Genomic DNA, 23,461 nt, shown 5'->3' on the forward strand with positions numbered 1-23,461 from the left:
GGGCTGAATGGTCTAATAGTCTTATGAAATTCCATGACTAGAGGAACCGCTGTTTGAAGGCCAATAAAATGGAGGTTTATGCTTTTGGTTATTTCTGATGTTCATTGTTAAATTCCATCAAGATTTCAAGAACAACTGATGACCATTAGGGATCTGTGTTCATTCCATTTGTATTCTTGATAGTGCAGTGCACAAGTATCAAAGTGCCACTGTTTGACAGCTGAAGTCCCCCAAGAAAGGTGGCTAATTAAAAATTGTAAAGTTGTCACAAAGAAAAGTTGGCCTAATGGGCTGCATTGTTCACAAAAACAATAGCCAGAGTTTTCTGTCTATATAAACTTTAATTGAGAATAGCGGTTACACACCAGTACTAGTAGTTAGATTAATACCAGAACAGGTATGAGATATTAGCAGAGAGCTAACGATTACTTGATCTACAATACCTGTAGGAAATAATGATCCCAAAAAAACTGTACATTAGTTGGTAACAAAAAGGCAGTCTGTGCTTCCAGGTTATCAGAAGAACTGTAGCACTCAGCTGAATAAAAGAGGATGTAAAATGAACGTATTTTCTGCATTGCAGTTTAATCCCTTGCACAATGTCACACCTCTATTTTGGTCTGAATACCTTTGATTTTAACAATTACAGGACATTTGTGCATTTTGGGAGCTCCATCATGTGTCATGAAAAGATTTTGGGGAGGACGTCTCAACAGAGCTAAAAGGAACAATAGCAAATTAGACTGTGGGCTAATTTTGCCTCAACACTGAACTGGTTAACTGCCTTACATGCTAATTTTGCAAAGGCATAAATCTGAGATAACAACCGAATGATGTTTATTACAACTCCCACGTGGAGTAATTTTACATGCCATTAGGACAACAGGGCACGTAACACAATGGGTTCATAATTTGAAAAAGGTTAGCATTATCCGCTAAATCTATTGACAAAATATCTCAGATGAATGCACCATATTAATATCCGACAGTTAACTGGAAGGCATGTCACATTGTGAGCTTGACCAATTTAATCACAAAAAAAAGGGGAAAGAAAAACAGCAGGTCAATGAGTTGGATTGTGAGGATGGGGCACAATCACAATCAACTATCAAAACTGACCAGGAAACCGAGAGGGAAAGATGTGACTTTGACGAAACCCTTTCGATCTATTTGTATGTCCAGAGATCAGTCGTAACAAATGAATTCAATTTAAAAAAAACACTTAGAGCAACGGTGCACAAATACCCAATCTGATGAACAAGGCTTCAGAAAGTAAGTCAAGGTAGACAGGTCTATGGAGTAATCGAAATCAGAATAACTCATTTAATTTATATTAAAAATGACAATGCAAAAAATCCATAGATAATAAAACTATTGAAATCACATATAACAGATCACAGTTGCCAGTTCTGCACCCTTTATTACTAACAAAGCTTGGAGACAGCATGAAATCTAAGAGAGAATTCTAACCCTATCGAGCAAGATTGTGCTAAGTTTCATTCAAAAGCTATTACTTTGTTTTAAAGCATGACATTGCACTAATATTTTAACCCGCTGATTCAACACCATTTGCATTATCTGTAACAGTCACACATTCAATCTTAATTGACAAGTGAATCATAAATGGACTTCATATTCCTCACACAGCACCAACATGTAACACTATAGACAGTCAAAACAAAAGCGTTAGCTATTTTCAGGCATTTTGGCAGCTGCTGCAGCACTTTCTACACCACTTGTATGTCGTGTCTGACTATCGGTGCTTGACATAACTGCAGTTTTGTCCATGGTGGCATTTAAAATACGTATGAACTGCAAAGCTTAGTTCAGAACATGCTGGTATTCCTACCGCACTCTCTGCAATTCTCAGTCAAGAACATATTGTTCCTAAATCAACGCTACTTCTTCAGATAATTTCATATGTGTTGTAATCTTTGTACTCACAAAGGACATGGTGGATTCTGAGTCTTGAGGGGTGCGTTTGAGCACGTTGAGTTTTTAGGACATGTCCATATCAATAAAAGAAATGTTGGGGTCTTTTGAAAAGCATGATAGCATTCAAATCCTGAGGACCTGATGGTATATATCCCAGAATGCTGAGGAAGCAGGTTATGGTCTTGTATGAAATCTTTGTATTCTCTTTAGTCATAGGAGAGGTCCCAGAGCACTGGAGAGTAGCCAAAATTGTTCCTTCGTTTAAGAAGGGCAATAGGGATAATCTGAAAAATTAAAGGCTACTGAGCCTTACATCAGTGGGAAGAAAATAACTGGAAAAGATTCTTAGGGATAGGATTTACAAATGTTTGGAAAAGCAACAAGCAAGTGAAAGAGCCCCACAGAGGCAGGCATCCCATCACCAATTAACCTTGTATAGCACTCGACACTGATCCAGCTCCCTTAGAGCCAGCTCTCAGAGTGAACAGAACCTCTGACACTCCTGTTTATATCTGTCAGCCAGCACTCCCTGACTGGGGCTGTTAATCCAGTCCAGTCAGATAATTCATATTCTGTTGAGTCCACCAGGCTGACCTCATTAGATCACCATGAGCAGCGAGGCTTAGTGTGGGGAAGACAATGTCTCATAAACCTATTTGAGTTTTTTTGATCAAATTACAAAGATGGTAGGTGTTGTCCCTGTGGACCTTGGAAAAGCCTTTGACAAAGTGCTCATGGCAGGCTGATACAGAATTTGAAGTCACATGGGATCTGTGGTGAGTTGGATAGATGGATACAGAGCAGGCTTGGTCATAGCAGACAAAGAGTAGCGGTGTCCTATAGGGATCAGTGCTGTCACCTCTGTTGTTTTTAATGTATATAAATGATTTGGAAGAGAATGAAGGTGCCCTGATTAGTAAGTTTGCAGACGACAAAGATTAGGGAGGCTTCTGATAGACAGGGGGCTTGTCAGAGGTTTCAGCAAAATAGAAATAGGCTAGACACTAGGGCAGAGAAATGGCAAATGGATTTTAATTCAGTGATGCACTGTGGGAGGTCAATTGCAGGAAGCAAGTAATCTGTAAAAGGCAAAACCTTTAACAGAGTCAACATCCAGGGGGCACTAGGCGTACAGGTCCACACTTCCTTGAAAGTGGCAGTACAAGTGAATAAGGAATTCAAGAAGGTGTGTGCCGTGCCTGCCTTTACGAATTGTTAAGTCAGGTTGCACCTATCTCAAACTTTACTGAGGTCACATTTGGAATATTGTATCCAGTTCATGGTGCCACACTATCAGAAATGTGGAAGCTTTGGACAGTGTTCAGAAATGATTTACAGGATGTTGCCTGGTTTCGAGGTTATGAGCCAAGAGGAGTCTTTAGGTTTGTTTTCACTTGAATGTTGAAGGATGAGGCGGCGACAACCTGATTAAAAATTTACAAAATGAGAGGCCTGGATAGAATGGACAGTCAGAGTCTTTTTCCCAGGATAGAAGTGACACTTACTGGTGGACACAGATTTAAGGTAAAAGGGGAAAAGTTTAAAGGTGATGTGAGAGGCAGATTTTTTTACGTTTAGGGCGGTAAGTGCTTAGAATGCCCTATCAGAGGAGGTGGTAGAAACAGATGCAAGAACCACATTCTAAGAGGCATGAATAGGCAGGATAAGGAGGGATACAGACTGCATACATTCAAAAGGTTTTTAGTTAGAAAGACATTGTACGTTAGCGCAGTCCTAGTGGGGCAAAGGGCACATTCCTGTGCTGTACTGTTCTTTGTTCAGTTTTGTAGTTTGAATCAAACAATTTCCCATCATGTTAATGTAATATTACCTCTCCATAAGTTACTTTTTTCATAATGTGAATGGAAAATATATTCTATGCGGATAAAGAATAGAATCCAACCAAAGCATAGAGACTTTGGAACCAATATACTGGAAAATAGGACTTGTATAGTCAGATGGTCGTTTTTGATTGACGCATACTGGATGAGTCAAAAGCTTTTCCTGTGCTCTGGACCTCTATGACAATGGGGACTGAATTCTCCCAGTTGCTATGCAGCGTGAACAAATGTAGGACGTTTGCATTAATATGCTGAGTGGAAAGCCTGCTTATAGTCTCCCTAAAATGTTCCCTTTTTTTGGTAGCCATTTCATTCAAACAAACATCTCCAGATAAGAGTTCTTAATCACCTAGCCCTATCCAGATGGGTAACTAACCAGAAAAAAACTTGGAATAAACATGCCAGTCACTCTGGTCCCAACTTGGAATTGAGAAGATGGCAGCCCAATACGCAAAGCGTCGGGGCTACAGAGAAGCTAAAATATCTCAAATCAACTTCAGTGATGCTGACCATTTATTGTCATACAAACCTGTCTGGGTCATGACTGTCCTTTTATGGAAGAGGGATTTGCCATTTATGTCTGCTCCATGTGTTCCAGACGTATAGCAATATGGTTGACTTGACTCTCCTCTGAAATATTGTTGCAAGTCACTCAGTTCAAGGCCAATGAGGGATGGGCATCAGGTGCTAATACCTGTATCTCTCTAAAGAGTATTATCAGCAAGGTCCGTTTGGTTTCTAATGCTCCTCTTCACAGGAATCATAGATTTTCTAAGTTCACAACACCGTTAGGATCTATCTCCTTCTGTCCTGAGAAAGTTGGGCCACATGTGATACGTAGAATTCAGTATTTCTCTAACCACCTGACTCAGAAAACAGATTAAGGCAAAATAAACTTCAGGATGGTGGGAGCCAAGAGAAGGTTTTTTCTATTGCAACAAGTTGATGTGACTGCAAGGGTGGTGCAAATCATTTCAATTATAACCTTCAAAAAAGAATATAAATAACTGAAAAGGAGAAAACAGGAAGGGTCACAGTCAAAGAGCAGGGGGTCAGAATGAATTGGATAGTTCTTGATAGAAACAGGTCAGAAATGAAAGACCGATACCCTTTTATTTTGCTGTATTGTTCTCCCAAATCTATTTATTTAGCAGGATTACATGGAGAAAACTTGCAATCGCCTCTAAGTGGGCTATGAGCTCACTGGCAGATGATTAAGTGACCTGGGCGTGAAATGGTTTGCTGCTCAAGAGCCACTATCTAAAAATAACTGAGGAGGATTGTAAATTCCCTGTCTGACTTCTGCTCCTGCCAACAGTTGAAATGAAATTGCATGAAAGCACCCTGTTAAACCACGAGCTTTTTTCAGGTTATGTATTTGGGCTTGCGTTTCCATGATTTAGGATAAAATGAAAATATTATGAAGAACAAGAAGCATGGGTGATATGGCTGCAAAGATTCAAGGCTGCTTTACAAGCAGGTGTAAGACTGTTACGTTTTGAGAGGGGAGACTTGCATTCAGAATGACAATACCGAATTCATGCGAATCAGAAATAAAGAGTAGTCGCTTGAAGTAAAAGGAGGATATTCGGGACGGAGGGGTGTGTGTGTGTGTGTGTGTGTGTGTGTGTGTGTGTGTGTGGGGGGGTGGCGGGAAGAGAACCCTCACTCAAAGTCAGTTCTGAGATTAAATATTTGAGCCTGAGGGAGGAAGAGAACAGTCATAAATCCTCTGGAACATTTTGGAACTGGTCTGGGAAAGTTGAATGACTATGAATGAGATACTATAAGCCATGCTTGTACAATTGGGTTTCTCAGTTACTTTAAGAGTAAAGTATATCTTGCTTAAAAAATGTTCACTTAACAGTACTTTTCATTTCACTGTTAAAGTACAAGTCTTAAAATGTGGAAACTTTTCATGTCATCCTTTCATGAATCAATTGGACATTTTAGATTCTTGATTTAAAGTGGTCAGGCTCAACAGGGATAATAAGTCCACACATGCATATTCATTTGACTGTCTCAGTCTGATTGGTTGAAGAAAGGGGAGGAAAAGTACAGGGAAAATGATGAAAGGGATGTTAACTGAAGAGAAATTTCAGCTTGTAATCATTTCAAATGAATGTAAGGGAAAGAAACCAAACAAGTTGGCTGAATTACAATTTTTTTTTAAAAGCACTGAATCAGTTGAGTTGTAGCAAGTCACTAGCTAAATATTTCACATCTTTGCGAACAGAGAATACATGAATAAATGGAAAAGAAAAAAAAAATCACATCCTTGACCCCCAATCCTTTTCCTGCAAGAATTTTGGTCCAATATCTGGAACATATTTAACCCTTGTCAGTTCCTCAAATTTGAGAAAACGCTTGAAGTTTTCTGGGTTTTATTGACTCTTTCAAAACAATCCCAAAATAATTCATGTACAGTCGATTAGTGCTAACCACAGTGGCCACTTTTCAGTAGGTAACTACAGGACAGCAAAGTGTGTGTGCATCCCAGATTCCCTCAAACAACAGAGACAAAAGGATGGTTCATTTCATACTGGGCTCAAGGAGGATGTGGACAGGGTGACTAGTTGGGACCCTGGAAAACAACTTAGAACCTCACTTCTTCAAAAGCCAAGACTTTCATGAAAAGCAAAACATATCGAGTTAGTTAGCACAAGGGAAGAGCCCCAAACAGCAATGAGACAATCAACTGTATACTGAGGAAGACCAGGACTCTTCGATGTAACTGATGGAAAATTTGGAATTGCAAAGATTTTTCAAAGGAAAGCCACAACAAAAAATGTTTTAAGAGCTATCATGTGCTGTTAATTTAAGAGCTGAAAAAAGTGATACGTAAAGAGTCGAACAATTCAGTAATTATTTAAGGTATTTTCCGATTGCAGTTACTGCTTCAGAGCAGAAGCAAACTGCGATTTGAGGCCAAAAGATGTCTTAATGCCAACATGCATATTCAATTTCTAACACGTGCAGTTGATGTCAAACACCCAGAGTGAGCACTTCTCATTGGAAACTCTGGTCCAATATCCATAAAACTGCAAAGAAAAGTTGTATTTTATTTGTTATGACTGTTTCTCTGTAAACAATGTTCTTATTCGTGGGAGAATGGCTGCGGTCAAATTTGAGGAACAGTGCAGCATACAGACACATGGTATATGACAAGGTTAACCTTGCACTCACATTTACACAACCAATGCATTCATTGTCTAGTACACTTAACAGGTTTTTGTTAAATGTTAGAGCACCTATGTGTGGTGATTTAAATTCTTTCCTTCAAACTCTAAGCTATGGTATTTTGTCACTGGTAACTTGCACCATTAGATCAAATCATGCAACTGCCCTAGATCAGTGTATGTGTTTATATAAGGCATATTGGAACAAGTCAAAAGAAACCCTTTGATTCACTTCCAATGTTATGTTTACTTGGTATTTTATGGGGATAGGGTTTGAGGAAGGGGGAAGGTGGAGTTCCTGATGCCTTCTGTCTTCTTGAAGTATTCAATAAAGTCTTTCAAATTCATATTATATTTGGCTTTTGATGGTACCAGAGATGTCTGCAGCGAGCCAAGGTCCTTTACAGGCTTGAGATGATTCAGTCACCTCACGGAGAGCTCTTTACTGATGTGAAGATGATGTTGGTTACAATCACAGCTCCAGGCAACTGATGGCACCAAAGATCAGGCCGAAACTAAGCAAGACGTAGGAGACCTGCACATTGACTCCTGAACCTGGAGGTTAAAAAGAAGAAGAACTGGTTTAGTGCATTGAAGAAAAAAAATGTTTCAAACATCAGACACTAGAATCTATTTTTGAGAAACTTTGCTTTTTTCTGTCAATCCACTTAATGATGTTACACATTATCGAGTTCAAAAGTCTAAGTTCTAACTGAGAATAAATGATAAAGAAAGTATTTTGGAATAGACATCAATCTCTCTAAAGTAGATGGACCTGAGCTTCAATGTTTCCAAGCTCTGAATTGAACTGCGCAAAAGCTAATTCAGAATTGGAATAGAAAAACAGATAGGTTTTAATGAACATCAGGATCTCTGAAATGCACAATTTGCTCCAGACGCTGTCAGGTAAGCTCCAGGGCTCACCATACCAACATTACTGTCATCAGAAAACATACAGGGGTCATACTGCTGGCTAAAAAAACATTCTATCAGCTTCAAAAAATGCACAATCTTAATAAGACTTATTCCAGACAGCAGAAAGTATTAAATCGTGCAAGGTCAGACAATTCACTGGATCCGCACTCCTGAATTCAGTTTGGAAGGGGTTAGGTCATGAACGCTTTTAAACAGGAGAATGAGAGTTTTGATATCAAGGCCAGGGTCCAGGCCGTTAAGGATGCAGTTGTTGAGGCGGTTGTGTTGATGGAGCTTGTTGCAATTTGGGTAGGTGAAGTTCGACACTGTAGAAGGGCAAGTTTGTTATCTTGAAAGATGAAAAAATCGTCAGGAGAAAATCCAAATGTTCAAGTCTGGCAAATAGTGCACATGTAGTCAGGCTTCATGATTCATCTTAATTGTCCTCGAGAAGGAGATGGTAAACCATCTTCTTGAAGGCGCTCCCACTGTGCTGTGAGGCAGCTGCAGTGTTTTAATCCAGTGACAATCCAGGTCAGTCCCAAATCAGGGTGCAGAGGGGAGCTTGCAGGTGATGACGTTACCAACATCCCAATACCCACAAACAAAGCTGCATTAGAACATTATTTCAACAATCCACCACACACTACAGCACAGAGGAACTACACAGAGCAGAGGAAAATCACCTATACAGCTTATTCAATGAACTCAGTACGCCGATTTCTCAACAACAGACCCAAACTAGCAGATAAAATGCACCTAGAACCCTAGCCACTCTTCCCGACATCAAAGACATCTCAGAAATTACTGCTAGACTACTTAGACCTCTTGGCATCATGGTAGCCCACAAACCTACAAACAAACTAAAACAGCAGCTAATGAACTTAAAAGAACCTATACAGACAGCAAGCAAAACAAATGTTATTGACAAAATACCTTGCAAGAACTGTATCAAACACTATGGGCGGCACGGTGGCACAGTGGTTAGCACTGCTGCCTCACAGCACCAGAGACCCGGGTTCAATTCCCGACTCAGGCGACTGACTGTGTGGAGTTTGCACGTTCTCCCCGTGTCTGCGTGGGTTTCCTCCGGGTGCTCCGGTTTCCTCCCACAGTCCAAAGATGTGCGGGTCAGGTGAATTGGCCATGCTAAATTGCCCGTAGTGTTAGGTAAGGGGTAAATGTAGGGTTATGGGTGGGTTGCGCTTCGGCGGGTCGGTGTGGACTTGTTGGGCCGAAGGGCCTGTTTCCACACTGTAAGTAATCTAATCTAATCTAATCTAAACTACATTGGACAAACAGGCAGAAAACTAACCACCAGGACACACGAACATCAACTAGCCACAAAAAGTCATGACCCACTCTCACTAGTATCCTTACTTACAGATGAGGAAGGACACGTTGGCACAGTGGTTAGCACTGCTGCCTCACAGTGCCAGAGACCCGGGTTCAATTCCTGTCTCAGGCGACTGACTATGTGGAGTTTGCACATTCTCCCCGTGTCTGCGTGGGTTTCCTCCGGCTTCCTCCCACAGTCCAAAGATGTGTGGGCCAGGTGAATTGGCCATGCTAAATAGCCCATAGTGTTAGGTAGGGATAAATGTAGGGGTATGGGTAGATTGCGCTTCGGCGGGTCGGTGTGGACTTGTTGGGCCGAAGGGCCAGTTTCCACACTGTAAGTAATCTAATCTAAACCACTTTGACTGGGACAATACATCCATGTTTGAAAACAAACTTTCCAGCTGAGCGAGCAAACGTTCAACCAGAGCTACAAATCTTCTCAAAACTATTATCCACGTGTCTGTTGCCCTCGTCCTTCTAGGTAGAAGAGGTCGTGGGTTTGGAAGGTTGTCAATGGAGCCTTACTGAAGTGCATTTTGTATATCGACACTTTCTGCTGGTGCTGGACAGTGAAGGCTGAAGTTAGTGCATGGGGTGACAGCACTGATTCGAACGGTGTTAAGATTTCAGAGTGTTGTTGTAGATGCACTCATGGGGGCAAATAGGTGGTATTCCTTCTCTCTTCTCACTTGTGTCTGGTAAACAACGGACAAGCTTAGGAGTGTCAGAAACTGCGGCACTCACTGAAGAATGGCCAACCTCTGACTTGCTATATAGCCACAGGTATTTATGGGCTGATGCCAAGATCTTACCTTTGAGGCTTGCTCACTGCTAATCCTCCACTTAAACCTAAATTTTTGTTCTGCATTTGCACTTTCAATTCATCATGGAGTGGTTGGGGATGGATGGAGCCATATGCCAGGCAGCTTTGGAATGTGGGTGACAGATTCCAGAAAAGTTACCCCCATATTTCTGTTTTTGAGGGCCACGGGAGATGTTTTGGAGGCAGATTCATCCTCTGGGCTATGTTTACTTTGAACCCCAAGTTAGACAAAGGGATTTAGCAGGATGCACCTTTCAGCACTACTCCAGTTCTATACTAGCAGACTACCTTCTCCAGGTGAAGAATCTGAGCTCTACCCTTTCCAAGACAAATCCAAGTACTCCCTGGTGCAACATCAGACAGGTGGTTAAAAAAAGTGGACAAGTTGATTGCGTTCTGGAAATATCACAAACTTGTAATCCAGTTAGTTGGATCTGAACACGATAGTATTGCCATTACAACCCAATAATGATCAACCCATCAAGAAATCCATGACTCCATTCATCGGGATGGGTATCTAAGCCCTCTGTAATAATGGAAGGCACTGAGCTGAAGGGACAAGGCTGTCAGATGCTTTGATTGGATACTCCGAATTAATGTGCGTTAAAATAAAGTGGTGCATTAGAAGTTTTCATATTCCGCCATTTCCAAGAAGCCTGTATCAGACAAGTCATGAACACTGAGCATGTGGTGGATTCTGTGGAGATAGCAAAATGATGGAATGTGCACTCCAAAAAGACAGTATAGGGTTTAATGTAGATACTTGTTCCACTTACTGTCTGTGTCATATTTCTTGTTCCACTGGTATTTCAAATGTTGATTTTACAACATGACCATAACTTCAAGTTGATGGCTCACAATGTAGCAAAGGGGTATTGGCACTAATTGATAAAAGATTAGTTTGGGTCGAACATTGGGTGGAATTCCATCACAGGTCAGTCATGAGAAGCGTGTGATATGAACAGGTGCCTCAATCCTGCTCTGTCATTCTATACAATCATGGCTGATCTTCTGTCTCAGTTTCACTTTCACACTAAGTCCCGACATTGCATAGTTCCTTGAGAGACCAAACATCTATTTCAACCTGACAAAAATGGTGAGGCGTTGACAACCATCTGAGGTTGAGGTTTCCAAAAACTTGCAACCCTTTGTACAAAGTAATTTTTACTCAGCAATTGACGGCTTTTCTCAAGACTGTGCCCCGATGTTCTATCTTCCCCTGTTAGGCAAACAACCTCTCAATGTTGACTCCATCAACCCCTTGCATGTTAAATCAGGTCATCTCCTATTTCTTTGACCTCCAGAGAATATAAGCCTCCACCTGGAATTCTTGACATAGTTTCCTGGTGAAGCAGTAGAGATAGAAAAAACATCATTCTGGTGGCAGATGAAGTGATGTGGTTTGCAAGAATAAATGAGCTGGATGTGTCTCTTCTATTGGTACTTATCTTTATGACTTTTCTGTTCTGCTTCACAATAAGGTGCTCTCACATTTTGGGGCTTTGATCTTTCAGGGTGATTTTCCATTCAATGAAGACAGCATTTGAAAGAATTTAGGTTTTTGCTTTTCTCAAAATAATAGAAGGGTTGGGGTGTTCGTGAGTGCCTTGAATTTCTGTCCTTTCCAAAACTCTCAGCTTTAGGTACTTCCTGTCAATGAAAACATGATGCCCACTCTGTAGGATCAGTGAGAACCTGCAGGAATGATAAAGTATCCTTGGAGATTATGTACTGGGTTTGAGGGGATATTGAGTTGGTTCAATTAGGATGGGCATTTCCAATGAAAACTGGCATTGTGTTTCTCTCAAATGCACAGCATTGTTAACTTGTATTTCTCTTGGCAAGTGACAGGTTGGAAAAACAAGGATAGCATTGAGAAAAGTCTGACTTGCTTGTGCAGTTTAATGTGTAAATGACCAGTTTACAAAGAACCCTGAAAGAAAATGTAACAAATTCACCATAGAACTGCTGTTATTCAGAATTAAGTTCCACTCTTGATTTTAATTTTAGTTTACAAATCCCAGCTAATACATACTATGCATCAAGGATGAATTCAGTTCAGGCCTGGCAATGAGTGTGAGTGTGTTAAACACTGACATATCAGGCAGAAAACTAAACACTGCAAAGGACCCTCAAAATACTCTATGTTGTCCCACTGCTACCAGTGTCGCAGATGATACACCCAAATCATCACTTAGAATAGAGCTGGGCAACTTCAGGTTTGTGATATTTCCTTTTGTTTTATGTTCTATACTTGCCAACTTTAAGGGCATTTAAATGGTCATTGGATAGACATATGAAATAGAGTTGGTTAGATGGGCTTCAGATTGGTTTCACAGGTTGGCGCAACATCAAGGGCAAAGGGCCTGTACTGCGCTGTAATGTTCTATGTCTGCAATAAGAAAACAGAACATGCTGCAAATGCTCAGTAGCATCTGTGTCACAAAAAAACACACCATTGTGGGTCAAGAATCCTTCCCCATGACTGGAAAGAGTAGAAATGGATTTAAACAATCAAAAGTGGGTGGGTCACAGTGAAAAGAGGAAGAAAGGCAAAAGATCTGGTCTTATGGGAGAAGACAGGTGAGAAACAACGAGGAAGATTCTGTGAAGCAAAGACTGAGGGGAGTGTTCTTGGGACAAGTAGACAGACAAAAGATCCAGAGGAGATGTGAATAACAAGGCGAAGAACAGCTACTGCTCAAAAGCAGAAAAGAGAGACAAACCAAACCAGCCAAGAGAAAGGATGCAAAATGGGAGCACAGCTGTTACTATTTGAAGTTAAAATCACTATTAAATCCATCGGACTCAAAAGAGCCAAGTTGAATGATGAGGTGCTGTTCTTCCAGTTTGCATTGAGCTTCTGTGAAACAGTGGAGCAGGCCAGGGATAGAAAGTTCAGAGTCGGAGCAAGCTGGAGAACAAAACTGACAGGTAACTGCAAGCTCAGGGTCGCCTGAGGTGTTCTGAAACATAGTCATCCAGTCTCTGTTTGGTCTCTGCGATATAGAGGACTCTCCATTGCGAGCAGTCAGCGCAACAGACTAAATTGGAAGAAGTGCAAGTAAATCACTTTTTCACATCTAACGATTGTTTGGGGTCTTGGGATATTGAGGAGTGGGGAGGAGGTAAAAATGTGAGTATTGTGCTGCTTGAAAAGATGCCATGTTGGGGTATTGCAGACTGTAACCATGGAGGGAATGGTCCCTTCTGGGAAACAGTACATTTAAAATGGAGGTAATAGTGGAGTCTTCATTGAACAGTGTGATAGAAGGTAAGGACAAGGTGGGAGGGAAAGAGGGTAAAAGACAGGTGACCCCAATGTCCTGTACATCCCAACGTTTGAACAGAAACACCTAATTCACCAGTGTGACACATGTTCATGTTTCATAATCAGCACCCTACGACCTCCATTGGGAAGTCGGAGTTTAGGACAGATTTATGCTGTGGGTCAATTCTATCGATCTTGTACATTTTTTCAATTCATTTTCTTGTTGGTAGATTACCAATGTGCACCTTGGAGGAGAACTGAAACCTGTGTCAGGAATATGACAATTTAAAATGTTTAGCTAACAGTTAATTTCAAAGTGGGCCCGCTTGCTTTTCCAATGATAGCCTAGGCTCAGCGGTGACACTCTTGCACCTGAGTCACAAGGTCATGGGTTCAAGCTCCACTATATGGATGAGAGCAGAAAATTTGGTCTGACTAGTCAATAAGGCACTGCAGTGTTGTAAATAGTGGCTTTTGGATTGAACTATAAACTGACACCATGTCTGCCCAGTCAACTAGATGTATAAGACCCCATGGCACGACTCATAGTAAGTGTGTGGAGGTAGCTTTCCGTTCCCTGGCCAGTACTTATTCATCAATCAAAATCAAGGGAGCAAGTTATTGGATCATGTAATTCTTTGCCATTAGCAGGACCATGCTGCATGTAAACTGATTGCTGCATTTTCCCACCTTACAATCATGAAACCAGTTCAAAAGTAATGGAAGGGCTTATATGACCACCCAAGGCCATAATTGTGCGATGTGATTCCTTTTCTCACCTAATATTGGTGATCATTTACACATAATATTTCTGCAAGCGTCCAAAAACTGTGTTTGTTGGCACTACCTTCTATCATTTCTCAACCATTCTGTTGGTTTCCAATGGTATGTATCTTGAACTAGAAAAATGTCGAACAGTTGAATGTGGAAAAAGGCCTATTCACTGTAGGTAATTACTTGACACTAAAAAATTAACGTAGCTTCATTGTAACAATAAATATATTAATGCAGCACTTAAGTGTTAGAAAGGGCCAGTTGAACCGTGAATGGACACAGTCATCTCTGAAGCTCCAGTCACATGCCATTTCACGCATTGCACATGAATAAATGATTTGGTGGGGCAAACTTTATGTTTCTTTCACCCACGTAATTGGACATAAAGTACAATTTTTTTTTCTCAATTGCATCGTGCAGCTTCACTGAAGATCTGAAGAAGTGCAAACAAGCATGACAAACAACTCAATCTTTAACCTCAGGGACATGGCTTCAGCATCTCACTGCGGCATCATGAAAGCAAGGCAAGGACAGGCTGCAAGTGCTAATGTGACAGCTGGAATCCTTGGGCAGACCAGAACAATTTGCCGCTGAATTATGTACACTACAAAGAAAAGCACTGGGGAAAGGCATTCTTGATAAACACTCAGCCATTTGTAGATGGTGCAATCTCATTGAGTCAGATGTGAGCACATTCAATCTGAATAACAATGGCAGTGACCACATATCCCTGGAGCTGGAACAATTTTAATAAGAAATCGCCTTTCTCTTCCAACATTTGGCACATGCAAGATGAATGAGCGAAGACTGGTTGTTTAACTACAGACTGAAGATACTCACAATTATCCATCAGAATGGAACAGTCTGTGCATTCTGCTAAACATTATTGGACTTTTTCACATAAATAAATTGAAGTACAAAATCAACGTTTTCTCATTACACCTGCACAAGTGCTTATCTCAAAGCTCAGCCTGTATGTCAAGAGGAAATAGCTTCACTAAAGAATGTCTCCTTCTCTGGTCTTGACAATGTAATTTTCATTTTGTTTTGACTCGCTAATGATTGATGATGTGAAATGCCAGACGTTCATAGTTGTTGTGAATTAGTGAGTAACGGAGTTGATGTGGTGCTGCCAGGTGAACCAGCCAGCCAAAGCAAATGAACTTCTGCTTTCTTCACATATCATTTAAGCAAATTACAAAAGGTATTTGCAGAGTACTCTGCGTGGCTGGTGTCATGCAGAAGCGAATGAAAATCAACTCCTCAGACAACAGCACAAGGCAGTGGTGAGTGAAGCAACAAATGTAGCTCAAGGAAAATATGTCAGCTATGTCTGAACCTTGGGAAATCTTACCTTACAGAGGTACTTCACTTGTCTCAGAACAGAAGGAACACTTGGCCATCACTTAACAGAACATTGTATGTAAGAAAGTGTACAATGAGAAAAAACCATTTAACTAATCAATCAATTCCCTGTCATTGATTTTGCACAACCTGAGATTTAAAGCTCCTGAAATTTTCTCTTCAACTCATTGAAACAATTGACAAATAAAAGAAAACAAAATCACTTGGATACAAGTTCAACATTAGAATCAACATAGTTCCAACACCGTGTTCGAGAGAATCACACCAAGACAGTGACCAGTGAGAATTTGAGCAATGTCTATCCTTGCTTTAAGAGACATCAATCTTGTTCCCATGAAAGATTGACCCAGTCGTTTACATGAATTAAGTGCCAAAACATCAGCTGCTGAGTTTATTCAACATTTCAACTAATCTATAGCAAAAGGTGCACTATTTATTCAATTCCCGGTCTCTGGAGAAACTCGCTGAAGTTGTGCTCATGTTCACAGAATCCCTACAATGTGGAAACAGGCCCTTCAGCCCAACAAGTCCACACCAGCCCTCCGAAGATTAAACCACCCAGTCCCATTCCCCCACCCTATTATCCTATATTGATCCCTGACTAATTCACCTAGCCTTCACATCCCTGAACGCTATTGGCCATTTAGCATGGCCAATTCACCAATTGCACATCTTTGGATTGTGGGAGGAAACCAGAGCAAACTCACGCAGGCACAGGGAGAGTGTGCAAACTCCACAGAGTCACTCCAGGCTGGAATTGAACCTGGGCTCCTAGCGCTGTGAAGCAGTAATGCTAGCCATAGTGCCACCCCATAGGACTGTTCTTCAATTCTCTGACCTTAAAACAACAGGTTTACATAAATTAACACAATGCTTTCTCCCCCATTATTTCTAACATCTGCATCATACTCCCAATTAGTTTTCTGTCATGAGAAGACTGAGGGGCATAGAAAGGGTTGATTCAGGTTCCCCTGGCTGGGGAGTCTAGAAGCAGGGTCACAGTTTTAAAATACGGGGATGCCACTTAGGATTGAGGTGAGGAGGAATAATTTTACTCAGAAGGTTGTGAACCTTTTGTATTCCCTTGCACAGAGGTCAGTGGACACTCAGTCCTTGACTATATTTAAGGTAGTGTTAGATGGATTTCTGATCACCAGTGGCATACAGAGTTATGGGGACGGGGTGGTTAGAAGGCATTGAAGTGTTCAATCAACCATGATTGTATTGAATAGCAGGGCAGGCTCGATGGGCTGAATGGCCTACTCCTGTTCCTATGATCTAACGTTGTGCCTCTCTTCCACACTTGTATTGTAAACTTACAAAGCTACCCACATCACACATCTGTCTTTAGATTAGATTCCCTACAGCATGAAAACAGGCCCAACAAGTCCACATGAACCCTCCAAAGAGTAACCCACCCAGACCCATTTCTCGACCCTATATGTACCCCTGACTAACACACTTAACACTACAGATTATTTAGCATGGCCAATTCACCTGGCCGGTGCATCTTTGGATTGTGGGAGGAAACTGGAGCACCCAGGGGAAACCCACACATACACGGGGAGAATGTGCAAACTCCACAAACAGTCGCCTGAGGCTGGAATTGAACCTGGATCCCTGGCACTGTGATGCAGTAGTGCTAATCACTGAGCCACCATGCCGGCCAAAGGTCTTTTGAAGGTGAAATGTCCAAAGTCATATGCAGCATTGCAAACATCTTTTCAATCTTAGATTTGTGTAGAAGAGGATCGAGCAGTGAGGGATAATGTGAGACTACACTAGCAGTCTGGTTACAATCTGTAGTGACTGCGACACAAGTCCTGATTCCACAGGAAATTTCCTTTAGAACCTTTGAACATTTTCAATGTTAAATGTTGACACAAAAATGGAAACCACAACTTACAGTGAGAGGTGGTGAAATTTGAGGGCAGGAAACGCACAGAGCATAGCAATGATGTTTGGAGTGTTTGGATTTCTGGGGTGGCAATTAAAGATAAATGGGCCAGCGACTGGATTTAACTTCCATTTTAATGTCCTTATTTTGATGTTTTTGCGTTATTAATTTCTTCACCCGTATTTATCAAAAACTGCCTTTGTCATAAGTATAATGTTTTAATGCACCCTCCCGCTAGGTGTTGCAGTGCTTTCAGTGAGGGGTGCATATAATGGCCGAGTTCAAAGTTTACATGGGTAGCACTGAAAATGTGTTGCTGGAAAAGCGCAGCAGCTCAGGCAACATCCAAGGAAGAGAGTTGACGTTTCGGGCATGAGCCCTTCTTCAGGAATGAGGAAAGTGTGTCCAGCAGGCTAAGATAAAAGCTAGGGAGGAGGGACTTGGGGGAGGGGCGTTGGAAATGCGATAGGTGGAAGGAGATCAAGGTGAGGGTGATAAGCCAGAGTGGGGTGGGGGCAGAGAGGTCAGGAAGAAGATTGCAGGTTAGGAAGGCAGTGCTGAGTTCGAAGGATTTGACTGAGACAAGGTGGGGGGGGGGGGGGGGAAGAAATGAGGAAACTGGAGAAATCTAGGTTCATTCCTTGTGGTTGGAGGGCTCCTAGGCAGAAGATGAGGCGTTCTTCCTCCAGCCGTCATGTTGTTATGTCTGGCGATGGAGGAGTCCAAGGACCTGCATGTCTTTGGTGGAGTGGGAAGGGGAGTTGAAGTGTTCAGCCATGGGGTGGTTGGGTTGGTTGGTCCGGGTGTCCCAGAGGTGTTCCCTGAAATGTTCCGCAAGTAGGCGGCCTGTCTCCCAAATATAGAGGAGGCCACATCGGGTGCAGCGGATGCAGTAAATGATGTGTGTGGAGGTGCAGGTGAATTTGTGGCAGATATGGAAGGATCCCCTGGGGCCTTGGAGGGAAGTAAGGGGGGAGGTGTGGGCGCAAGTTTTGCATTTCTTGTGGTTGCAGGGGAAGGTGCCGGGAGTGGAAGTTGGGTTGGTGGGGGGTGTGGACCTGACGAGGGAGTCACAGAGGGATTGGTCTTTTCGGAATGCTGATAGGGGAGGGGAGGGAAATATATCTCTGGTGGTGGGGTCCGTTTGGAGGTGGCGGAAATAACAACGGATGACACGCTGTATACGGAGATTGGTGGGGTGGTAGGTGAGGACCAGTGGGGTTCTGTCCTGGTGGCGATTGGAGGGGCGGGGCTCAAGGGTGGAGGAGCGGGAAGTGGAGGAGATGCGGTGGAGAGCATCGTCGACCACGTCTGAGGGGAAATTGCGGTCTTTGAAGAAGGAGGCCATCTGGGTTGTTCAGTATTGGAAGTGGTCCTCCAGGGAGCAGATGCGGCGGAGATGAAGGAATTGGGAGTATGGGATGGTGTTTTTACAGCGGGGCAGGGTGGGAGGAGGTGTAGTCTAGGTAGCTGTGGGAGTCGGTCTGTTTATAGTAAATGTCCGTGTTGATTCGGTCGTCTGAGATAGAAATGGAGAGGTCTAGGAAGGGGAGGGAGGAGTCTGAGACGGTCCAGGTAAATTTGAGGTCGGGGTGGAAGGTGTTGGTAAAGTGGATGAACTGTTCAATCTCCTTGTGGGAGCACGAGGCAGCGCTCCCAGTGGGTAGCTCCCAGTAAAAATGTGGATAGAGAGACTCATCACAAAAAACTTGACAGAGGCACAGATTTGTGTTGCATTAATATAATGTTTTGGGATTTTTCTGCAAAATAAATGCAAGTTGACATTTCATAGATATGTATTCATAATAAATGAGATACTTTGAGTGTAGTGCATGTGTCTCAACTTTCTTCTCGAAAGTCCTAAGTTAGATTCTATATTTCCAATGTATTGTAGATGATATGTTTTCCATGTTAAGTGTCATGTAATATCAGCTTTTTAAACATATTCAGCACTAACATTCATATTTTTATTCTTGTCCTCAGAGGGTTACGATCTCTCCCACATTCAGAAAAAAAATTGCATCTAAATGCAATTGCAAGTTTTGGCCATTGTAGTGGGAGTTAAATATTTTATATAATGTGCCTGAATGGTAAAGAGTGTCTACATGCCTAGTATACTTAGCAGTTGAGGGATAAACAAACAGGTGATGAGATATTTATCTAGTTTTGGGTTGGTCGTTGGCCTGTTAATTGACACATAATAAGTAAGGAATTTAAAAGCCAATCACATTCAGAAACTTGTACTGAGCTGAACTTGACATGAACGTTGCAAGACTGTGCCACCGTGACTTCATTGTGAACGGAGAAATCGGGGTCCTTACGATCAAAAAGTGTCTACGTTACATATCCTTGAAATGCACAGAAAAGCTTTTTTATTCAGAGCTTTTAGAATTTGGAATGTGTTGGCCTGGGAGAGTGGTGAATGTGGACTACGTAGGAGGTTTCAAAAGAGAGCTGGACATATATTTGAAATAGGATGAAGTCAGAGGGCTACAGAGGTAAGGCTGAAGAGCAGGAGTAGCTGGGTAGCTCTTTGGGGAGCCAGTATGGACATGATAAGTCGAATGGCCTCCTATTGTACTGTAATATGATTCTACTTTCAGGTGCAGGTCCAATATTCTCTCAAATACAGGTTGTTCTTGTACATTGGCTGGGTGTCATATATTCAAACCTCTGGCCACATGACCAAATATAAGACTACACAATTTTGTAACCAGAACATGTCAGAAGATTCTCTTCAGGCCTGTACTGTGTACTGTATCATTCACACGCATCTTTGCCTGTGCTTCCTCAGTCATTCTTATAAAGGAGTGAAATACTTTAGTCAGATGCAGCCTGTCACATCTTTTTAAGCTGTTTAACCTTACAGACAATGAATCTACATAGTAAGAGACATAATCAAACATATCTCAATATAACCAGCCACAGAATGTACCTCAAAAACATTAATTATCCATATTAATGGGTTCATTTCAGTTCTCCTGGCAAGCCTCCTGATTCTCACTTACTTTGGGCTCAAGTTTCCCTTATTAGGCCGCATGTCCTTCCCCAAATTAGATGTTTTTTAAAAAATATGTCCTTTCTTCTCTGTGTTCCAAGCTGCCCCTCTGAATTCTTCTCCATTGAGTGGTCCGTCAGTAAAATGGTTTGCTACATCTCTGAGACCCCGGCACCCCGTCCTTGGATTACAAGCTCAGAAAGAGAACCTCCCTTGTGTCTCAAAATCAAGAGGGGCCTTCTGGTATTCAAGAGTCAGGGATGGATTCGCACCCTCAGGAGAGGATGATGAGGTGGACGGCGATTCTGACATTTCATAAATAAAAACTCATCTGGATCTAATGCACAGCTTGAATGCCTGCAATCTATTAATGGTCTTGTAAAAACACCTATGTGAGTTCACTTTGTCTTAAGACACATCACTTAAATAGATCTGATTTCTAAATCCTCTCTGTGAAGAAATAAAGATCAAAACTCCCAAGATGTTGTGGTATGACAGCCTGCCTTTGCTTCCTTTTAACAGTAACTGACAGTTATTCAAAATCCCGGAAACCCTACTAACCACTTCCAGAGATATTTAAAGATGTGCAGCAATTCAAGTCTTAGGATTTTGCTTGAAGTTCTCAAGAGAAGATAATACACGCATACATAGGTTACACACATACTTTCTTCATATATACAGATATATACACACATGCATAGGTTACAGACATACTTTCTATACATATACAAATATATACATACATGCATAGGTTACACACACTTTCTTCATATATACAGATATATACACACATGCATGGGTTACACACATACTTTTTTCATATATACAGATATATACACGCATGCATAGGTTACACACATAATTTCTATGTATCCTCAGACATAGACACACATGCATAGACAAGATCATTTATTTGCTTATTTATCTTAATTATCTTGCACAATAAATTTGCTGAATAAGATGAGGTCTGTAGTTATAAAGATATATTTGTTTTGAAGGAAGCTGTAAAGAGGAGGACAGCTAACACAGACATCTGTGGATTAGGCCACATTTCCTTTCTCAGAAGTAGCTGGCTGATGGAGTGCCCCATGTCTGTGTCTCTGTGTTCCAGGTCAGTCGGAAGGTATCAATGTCAATATCAACATCGATGACCTTGTCTTTTCGACCATTGAAAGAGTCAGACAATGACAAATTAAAAAAACAAAATCACCTTCTCACTCACATTGCATTTCGATAGCACCCTGTGCAGTCAGCATTCTAATATGCTATTACTATTCCCGAGCTACAGAACTAGCTGAACAACCTGTCAGTCTGTATTGAGACACTCACAAGTCTTTGGATCTCTCCTCCCCAAAGAATGGTAGAGGCAGGGTCCTGGAATATTTTTGAGGCAGAGATAGCCAGATTCTTGACTAACAAGAGAGTCGAAGGGGATTGCGAGTCGGTGGGAAAGTGGATTTGGCATCATAATTTGATCAGCCATTTTGTTACTAACAGGCACGATGTACCACATGGCCTAGTTCTGTTGCTAATTCTGATGTTTGTCTGTAGAAAGTTAAATACAAAAATGCCTCACTCTGCTGCACATCTCAGCCACCATCCTCAGAAAGCATTAGAATGACCCGATGCACTCAGTTGGTGAAGTTCGCAAGCTTAGCAAGAAACGAGGCTGTACCCTCTACCTGTCACTACCTCACCACCCCGCCCTCTCCCCACCCAAAACCCTTCCCCACACCCCCTTTATCTGCAGCTCCCCTCACCCTGACCCCTAGTCGTGAAGAAGGGGTTACACCCGAAACGTTGACTTCTCCACCTGCTGATGCTGCCTGGCTTGCTGTGTTCTTCCAGCCTTCAGCTTGTCTACTTTGAATTCCAGCATCTGCAGTGTTTTTTTTTGTCTCTAAATCTGCCTGAGACAGCATTTTTGTTGAGAGCCCTGACGCTCGCCTAGAGCTAGACGAAAGGAAGACTCATCATGAAGAAGTTGGAAGTGTAAACAAAACTGAAGGAGGAAGTGAGCTTGTTATTGCTGTTGGCTGCAGGTTTGACATTGATTGGACATCGATGCAACTGTCTCCATGTGGTTTTTCCTCATTCCTAGAGAAGGGGTAACAGAGTCTGCAGATATAGCAAGTGGCACAATGGTAAGGATGCCCAGTCTGGCTCTTTTACCAGCTGATCTCCCTGCCATGCTTACCTTCACCTTGGGCCAGGTCAGCCATTAGACATACAAATTAGAACTGACCCATGTCATTCCTTTTACAATTAGTATCACCCCTCTCCCACCTTTTAGACAATTTTAAGAATACAACATGACAACATAACTTTAACACTTATGAGATGCATAGAGAACTAACGGTGGTGGAATTTCTGCTCAAAGATTAAATCACACACAGTAAAAGTAACATTCAGCGAACTGTATCTGTAGTGGTCCTTTGAAAGAGTAATCCAATTAGTCTCACCTTATTGCTCCTTCTCCATCAACTACAATTTAAAAAATATTTACCCAATTTCCTTATGAAGTTATTTTCATTACATTTTAAAGTTTCAGATTCTAGATCATAGTAACTTGGCTAGTAGTGGTGGCACGGTGACACAGTGGTTAGCACTGCTGCCTTATAACAACAGAGAGCTGGGTTCAGTTCCCGCCTCAGGTGACTGACTGTGTGGAGTTTGCACATTCTCCCTGTGTCTGCGTGGCTTTGCTCCAGTTTCCTCCCACAATCCAAAAATGTGCAAATTAGTGAATTGGCCATGTTAAATTGCCTATAGTGTTAGGTGAAGGGGTAAATGTAAGGGAATGGGTCTGGGTCGGTGTAGACTTGTTGGGCCGAAGGGCCTGCTTCCACACTGTAAGTAATCTAATTTAAAAGGATCTGTCCATATTTCCCTTCAGTTTTTTTGTTAAATATCTTAATCCTGGATAATGGCCTTTCATACCAATGAAAACTACTTTGCCTTGCTTATTCATCAGCACCACTCATTGTTTTCAACACATTGAATACATCTCTCAAACTTTGGACAATTATTTCTGTTAGTAGCAAGTATAAACAGGAGAGTTCTGGAACAAGATTGCCTCACCTGTCAGCTGATCTAGTCACCATGATCGTCCTCAACTCAGA

The 23,461-nt window shown here is 41.8% G+C and overlaps 1 protein-coding gene across 4 annotated transcripts in view; it reads right to left on the minus strand.

Moving 5' to 3' along the window:
• Positions 1-5,911: 5,911 nt before the first annotated feature.
• Positions 5,912-23,461, minus strand: part of cntn1b (contactin 1b) — a 661,974-nt gene continuing 644,424 nt past the window's right edge. For all 4 annotated transcript variants that reach the window (XM_060839985.1, XM_060839987.1, XM_060839988.1 and 1 more), the window contains one exon: positions 5,912-7,510. In XM_060839985.1, the coding sequence (XP_060695968.1) occupies positions 7,428-7,510 (83 nt within the window). In that variant the 3' untranslated portion in view covers positions 5,912-7,427. The remainder of the gene's footprint in view (positions 7,511-23,461) is intronic.

Source organism: Hemiscyllium ocellatum, chromosome 19 (assembly GCF_020745735.1).
Source record: "Hemiscyllium ocellatum isolate sHemOce1 chromosome 19, sHemOce1.pat.X.cur, whole genome shotgun sequence".
Classification (NCBI taxonomy): domain Eukaryota; kingdom Metazoa; phylum Chordata; class Chondrichthyes; order Orectolobiformes; family Hemiscylliidae; genus Hemiscyllium; species Hemiscyllium ocellatum.